This window comes from Dromiciops gliroides, chromosome 6 (assembly GCF_019393635.1).
Source record: "Dromiciops gliroides isolate mDroGli1 chromosome 6, mDroGli1.pri, whole genome shotgun sequence".
Taxonomy (NCBI): domain Eukaryota; kingdom Metazoa; phylum Chordata; class Mammalia; order Microbiotheria; family Microbiotheriidae; genus Dromiciops; species Dromiciops gliroides.
Window position 1 is genome coordinate 8,270,839 of NC_057866.1, and position 7,139 is coordinate 8,277,977.

The 7,139-nt window shown below is 48.6% G+C and overlaps 1 protein-coding gene across 2 annotated transcripts; it reads right to left on the reverse strand.

The window, feature by feature from the left end:
• Positions 1-4,082: 4,082 nt before the first annotated feature.
• On the reverse strand, positions 4,083-6,737 carry C6H11orf86 (chromosome 6 C11orf86 homolog). Of its 2 annotated transcripts, none has more exons than XM_043971485.1 (2): positions 6,316-6,737; positions 4,083-5,480 (listed from the first exon to the last, which is right to left on the reverse strand). In XM_043971485.1, the coding sequence occupies exons 1-2, from the start codon at positions 6,637-6,639 to the stop codon at positions 5,373-5,375; spliced, it is 432 nt and encodes a 143-aa protein (XP_043827420.1). In that variant the 5' UTR covers positions 6,640-6,737; the 3' UTR covers positions 4,083-5,372. The 2 variants fall into 2 exon arrangements, with proteins under 2 accessions (XP_043827420.1, XP_043827419.1); XM_043971484.1 differs by having other exon boundaries at positions 4,083-5,483.
• Positions 6,738-7,139: the final 402 nt, after the last annotated feature.

The following is a 7,139-nucleotide window of genomic DNA, read 5'->3' on the forward strand; positions in this document are numbered from 1 at the left end:
ACTAATGCAAAAATATGTTTAATGTGATTGTAATGTATAACCTATATCAGATTGCCTTCTGTCTTGGGGAGGGGGGAGGAAAGGGAGGGAGCTGAGCTCAGCATGGAGTAGAAAGACAACATAATTAAAATAGGAAGCTCCCAGATGTGGGGCTGGGTTGAATTCTCCTCCCCGATGCTTGTAGGACACCCTTACTGAGTCCCAACATACTCCTCCCCATCCCCAACTACTGATGGCCCACTTCATGTCACTTGCCTTGGGTATAAGAACTAGCTACATCTCTAGGAATCCCTCAATACTTTCAAGAGCCGTGATATAATTTCTGTGCATTCATCCTCTCCTCCCTCTCCCCCGACCCCAGCTCAAAGTCCCTCTGGGCCTAAGGAGAAGATTTTTATGAGTAGCTTTGACCAAAAAAGATAAAGTATCATCCTGCCAAGTCCTGAGTGATATAAGCCTTTTTCCCCATAGCTAGCTGATCCACTGACAAAAAGCCAACAAGCCCCCAATGGCAGGCATTATGTGTAGGATTTATGAGAACTAAAGGGCCTAATGAAATTATTAACAATTTTTATCATGCTCATGTTCTAAAAACTTTAACAAAGACCTCTTCCTGAATGAATTGTGTGATACATATACATAAATATATATGCATAATTTGCTTTATATCTGTGTGTTGCTACATATATCACACATTTGTAAATATGTATATAATATATGAAATTATCTGCTATACAGTGGAAAGGGTACTGGATTTACAGTTGTAGGACCTAAGTTCAAATCCCGACTCTGCCATTTCCTACTTATTTGTGACCTTGGGCAAGTCACTTAACCTCCATGGACTTCAGTTTCCTCATTTACCAAAATGAGGGGGTGATGCTATATGCCTTGCTCACTCTTAGTCTCTGAACCTATGTATACACCCATATATGTATTTTGTGTGTTACATAGATGCATGGCAAGAATAGGCACAGTATAGACCTAAGTATATACAGGACAATCATAGTTTAGACACAAAAATGGAGAAACAGCAATGGCAATCTTTTCCCCCATAAAGTTAAAGAAATGAGCACTACTAATGAACCTTTCTAAATGGTTTTTTTCCAGTGGATGCTTTTTGCTTTTATATCACATTCCTTTCTGAATTTAGCCCTCCTCCTTCTCTTACCCACCAGAATTTCCCTTAAAACAAATTTAAAAGAAACAAGAAAAGAAAGAGTTTAACAAAACTAGACAATACATCAAATCTTTCTGACTCTATCTACAATATTCTTGAGTTCGGGGTTTATTTGTTTTTGTTTTTCCAATGCAAAATCAGGTATGTTGCTACTCAGAGAGATCTTGGATTTCATTCACATGGACGTCCCCTCTGCTGGTCTGGTGTCCCTGTCCTCTCTTCAATCCCCACCCCATGTGCTAAAGTCTCTTCTCAAGATCTATTGACATTAGGTAGGCAGCTGGATGGAGCTGTCCAACCATCAACCCTCACTGTCAATTCCACCTAGCCCCTAGCTCACCTGCCCCACTCCTTTCCTGATAACAGCCTTCTCCTTGATTTTCCACGCACTCTTGAGCGTAGACAATGAGCTGGACCCAGGTCAGAAGAAGAGGAGAGGCAGCTAGATGACCTAAGGCTTCTCCTGGGAACAAAGGTCCACCTTGTTGATGCCAGCATTCTGCTGGTAGTGCCTCATGACAATGAGTCATGGCATGCCATGGGCTCAGAAGAATGAAAATGGAGGGTCACCCAAAGCTCAGCATGGGCATGGGCATGAGCAAGCAGCAGTGCAGGACCCAGAAAGAGCAAAATTCTCCATATTTAGAAGAATGCATCCACCCACTGGCCAAGGACATTGGAAGTGCCCCCAAGCCATGTTCAGCCCTACCCACAACCTACCTGAGCTCACCTTCTGTTGGCAGAGCCTGTGAAAGCCAAGGTCACCCTTGTGCCAAGATGAGGCATCTCAGAAGAAAGTGTAGGAGTAACATACACAAATGAGGACTTTCAAGAGTCCTTCTCACCTTGCCTTGTTATTATAAAGGACTTGCTCAGGTTTAAAACCAAGAGTGAACTTTGAATGATCTGGAATTGAAGTTGCTGATATTTCTATTCTAGCTGTCGAGATGCCAAGGAGTCCACAGCAGCCAGATTCCAGGAAAGGGGCTGGTAATAAAACCCATGACCTCAGATGTCTAGACAGGACTACACACGCCTGCCAGTCGAACTAGGCAGGGAGGTACATTTGAGTCAACTGATGTCACTAAAAGTTGGTGACACATCTTCATTGGATCCATCCATGACTGGAATGTGACTTGGACAGGGCAGACCTTAGGTACTCAGGTGGTACAGTGGACTGACAGTGGGATTTACTTGGAATCAGGAAGACCCGAATTCAAATCCTGTTTCAGAGACTGGCTAAGCGGCTCTTAAGTCATTGGTTATAAAGTAGATGCCAGTCTGCCTGACAGGAAGTAGTATTCTCCCTGGGAGCTCTCTCTACAGATGTATCACAGGTTTGATACCAGTTGTCCCCCCTTTAATTAACAGGCATTTGCATTCCATAATCTCTAGGTTCATGTCTCTAGGTAAAATTTTCAGATCTGAATATCTGAAATATCTTGATTCTGGATAATCATCACGTTTGATAGGAAATTTGTCCAAAATTGTTGTGCAGCAGGAAGGCCCTTGGATCAGGAGGCCTATAGGTTAGAGGAGCAGTGGGGCCAAATTTGTGGCAGAAATCCTCCCTGGGCTCCAGGCCTCATCCCCACTGGGACCTCCTCGATGCTCTTCAAACAAAACACTCCATCTCCTGAGTAGCTGTGTGCCTAGGGATAAATCACATTAACCTCAGTCTTCCTCAGTTCCCTCATCTATAAAATGGGCACAAGAATGCCTACCTTCAGAGTTTTTGCAAAGCTCAAATGGGATCATTGGGAAGGAGGAGGTGAATCCGTGTGTAATCTAGAGCCTATGGCTTGCCTTCTCAAGGATGGGGAAGAGATGGGAGGAAGGAGAGAATCTGGAACTCAACTTTTTAAAAAACTAATGTTAAGAATTGTTTTTACATGTAATTGTAAAATAAATAAATGTGTGCATGTGTGTGTATAAATATAGGAGAAAGAGGTCTAGCTGTGTTTGGGGCTGCGTGACATGAGACTAGCTTGACACCAAGGATGAGCCCCCTCCGAGTCAGAAGAAAAGAGAAAATTCCGAGAGAGCTCAGGAGAAATCATAGAAAGAGATGACTGACCGAACATCTCTGGCCTCCCCTTGGAGAATCAGTACCCTACAGAGCCAGGGGTGCCAGGATGCCATGCCAGTCCTCAGTGAGGATGGCAAGGGTGTGGCTCCAGGCTTCACAATCACTGGATTCAGAACCCAGATGCTGCTATTGTAGCCACCTCTCTAACGCTATCTGAGAGTGACATGCCCTACGTGCTTCTCTGGCTGTGATGCGCAGGTGGGAGCCAATACTATCTCTCCTACCACCCTAGCTCAGCCTCGCTCCTCAGAGGGTGGGGACACTGGGGACTGCATTGGTGAAAGGGTTTTCCTCAGCAGAAGTTCCCTGCGCTAACAAAACCACACGCCAGTCCAAAAGAGTTATTTTTCAAGGTCACAGGCCATAGAGGCTCCATGGGTCAGAGTTCAAAACCACGTCTGCCTGCAGGGTCAGAACTCTTGCAGCTACCATGCTTTTCTGAGCTTCTGGGAAATGAAAGGCTTGGACTAAAAGATGTTCAGAGTACTTTCCGTCCCTGACACTTTAGTATTCAGATTCTGCAAAAGGGAGAGGATGACAAGGTGTGCTCCTAGGAAAAATGCCTGGGTCGCCATCTTTGGCCACATCCCGTCTCTCTTTTGATATCTGCCTTTATTCTCAGATCTCAGAAACCCACACCTTTGAAAGGATGGCTCTACTGTTGGCCCATGGGCGCCCTCTGGCGGAAGAAACCATGACCATCTCCCCTCACCACCCCCCCACCCCCGTCAAGCCCCACCCCTTCTCCTGGGGCATGGAAGGAAAGATAGGCGAGAGAAAGAACAGGGAGGCTGGCGCGCCTCGGGATGAGACACCTTTGAGATAGCATCTGGTTTTTATTAAAAAGATACTAAACAAATGGGTGATTCATATCCGGTACAGAGGCGAGACACCGTCACATTGTCAATGTGAATACCAGTCTGGGAGGGGCGTGGCGTGGGCTGAGGGGTGGAGGGCAGGGGCCGCGCGCACACCCCACCCCACCCCACCCCCGCCCCTGTCCTGGGTCTCTTCGGGCCAGAAGAGGGGCATCAACCGGGAGGGGAGGTCATGGAAGCAGCTTCCTCTGTCTCTCTCACCCCTCCTGGCATAGCCACACCCACTTCCAGGCTAGCCCAGGTATTGCCGAACGCCCAGTAAAGGAGTCTGTGTGGATGGATGACAATCATAGGTCCGGCATGCGGGCGGACCTCGGCCATCCCCTCAGAACAGCCAAGGAGTTGGATCCGTGCTCACACATGGAGAAATAGGCAGGGATCAGAGGCCAGGCTTTCACTGGCCAATCGGTCAGTCCATAAGCTTTCACTAAGTGTCTGCTATGCGTCAGACACCCTGCTAAGCTAAGCACCGGGAAGGCCAAAGCTTCCCTTGCTGTCCCGAGAGCTCATGGTCTAATAGGGGAGACCACAGGCAAAGGGCCACGTGTGAACGTCCGTGGTAGATAGGAGGTAGTGGATACAAGGAAGACCCAGAACGGAGGGGGGTGAGGAAAGGAGGTGGCAGAATTGCAGCTGGGACTATAGTGAGCCAGGTAGAGATGAGGAGGGAAGAGCATCCCACCGTGGCAGACAGCCAGGGAAAACACAGAAGACGAGGGTCTCAGCAAAGAGGTCTCAGAGAGAGGGCTGGAAGCCAGGGAGGGTTTCAGCCAGGAATCTGGCTTCACCAACCCTCCAGTCTCTGGGTCCCTCATCATAGAAACGGCAAGAGACACCTGTGACCAGCCGAGGGGCATGTCCTCCGGCCCAAGCAGCAGTCTCCTCTTCAGAGGGCAGAGCCCCAGAGAGAACAGCTGCCTCTAACTTCAGAGCCCCAGGAGGGAAGCCTGGAGGGAATGCATGATCTGCAAACAGCGTAGAAAATCTACCGATAATCTGGCCAAGCCCCACGAAGAGACCTCCTCCCGGCTGAGGAGGGGAAATGCCTGGAAATGATAAAGTTGCCAAGTGTATACATAAAGTGCCTAGAACAGAAAGGAGCCGGCCATTGGGCAGAAGCTGGAGCAGCAGTCCATACAGAGGAGTCCAGAAAAGTCCCAACAAAAGTGCCGGGTCATCACGGGCCCCAGAGGAGTCCGAGAGGGGAGGTGTCCTCCCAACATCTCCTTCAGCTGCTGGTGTCCAGGGAGGGACTAGGGGACATCGGGCGGCTGAGGGTCACCCCCGGGAGGTTGGCCACAAAGTTCCCCCATGTTCTTCTCAGAGCATAATTCATCTGCTGGGGGACAGAAAGGTAGGGGTCAGTCAGGAGAGAGCAATTGTGTCCAAGGGGGAAACTGGGGACCTGCTGAATGTTCTGAGATGTTTTTCTCCTTAGGGCCACCAGGTGGTACTAGGGAGCCAAAGCAAGGTGCTATGCTTAGCCAGATAAAATCGCCCTCCAATTCAATTCAACCTAGTTGAGCATCAGTTTCCTCATCTGTAAAATGGTCCTGACAAGCCCTGTACTCCCCCTCGGAATTGTTAAGCAGTATAGAGGAAAGATTCAGGGTCAGCTTGAATGAGATCATATGTGAGAAACACTTTGCAAACATTAGTTAAAGTGAGGTAAGAGTCAGTTGTGATTTGTCCAAACTGTTGAGAATGAACCTTCACTGGCAATGCTGCTGGGGCAGATAATAAGGAAGATGGGAGACCTGCCCCTAAAGGACTAGAGAATTCATTAGGGGATCCAAGACACCCCCCTTAACTCCCACTAGGATAACAGTAACAATGGCTTCCATTCACAGATCATTTAACATACAGTGTATTCTGTGAGTCTAGCCTGTCTCTGAGCCTCAGTGTTCTCATCTGTGAAATGGGGAGGGTGATATTCGCTCTGCCTATTTTTCCAGGACTGTGTGAGGAAGCTTTGTATAGAGCTATGAGGGGACCCCTGGGAGTGGGATAGGAAGGAGATACTAGAAGACTTATTGTTCCCATTTTGAAGACAGGGAAACTAAGGACTGTGGATCTCTGTCTCATGGCCTTTTAGGGGGACTGTGGCTCTCTGAGGAAAAGGGTACCCTTCCCAGTCCCCCTCCCTTCTTATTCTTGGCCCCAACGCTTACCTTCTTGTACTGTTGCATTCTCTGCTTCCCATGACTCTTGCCTTGGATCAGCTGCTCTGTGTCCCCCAGACTCACAGTGGGGAATTCGTGAGCAGGAGTGTCCAGCCCTTCAGGGAGGCCAGAGCTGGTTTCCTGTCGCCAGGAGTGAGGCTTCTCTCTGCGGTGTCGGAAGCTAAGGGACCTCTGGAATCGGGGGGCCTTCTGGTGCCCTTTGGGGACTACAGGACTCAGCCCCTTGGATTCTAAGGGCTCCCCCCACATCTCCTGCAGTTGGTCATAGGAGGGCCGGAGGACCCTAAAGGACTGGCTGCGGGTGGTCACCATGCTTGCTGGGAGTGAATGATCAGGTCTGGGCTGGGGCTCCCTTGTAAGTAGCCTGAGTTCATACTGCTGCTCAGCCACAGGAGTCTCCACCCAACTGACAGGACACTTGGGGCCAAAGGTTGGAGCAGCTAAAGGTCCAAAGTACAAACCACATCATCTTCCAGGGTTAAAGGGAGCCCTGACCACCACCCTCCCCCAGCTGCCCTCCTGAATCACTCTGTACCTATAATATTCTATGTCAGTCAATAAGCATTTATTAAAAACCTACTATGTGCCAGGCACTAAGTGCTAAGGCAAAAGACAGTCTCTGCCCTCAAGGAACTTACAGTCTAATGGGGAAGCAACATGCCAACAACTATTTACAAATGAGAAACATATAGGAGAAATCTAGGACAATTGCAAAGGGAAGGCATTAGCATTAAGGAGGCTTCTTGTAGAAGGGAGAGATGAGGAGGGAGAGAATTCTAGGCAAGGGCCACAGCCAGTGAAAATGCCTGGAG

What these genes read in the sequence shown, in the direction of transcription:
- C6H11orf86 (XM_043971484.1), bottom strand. Translation starts at nt 6,639, where the DNA reads ATGGTGACCACCCGCAGCCAGTCCTTTAGGGTCCTCCGGCCCTCCTAT. An exon ending in GAATGCAACAGTACAAGAAG is followed by an intron (nt 5,484 to 6,315) that starts GTAAGCGTTGGG and finishes TCTGTCCCCCAG; the next exon opens with CAGATGAATTATGCTCTGAG.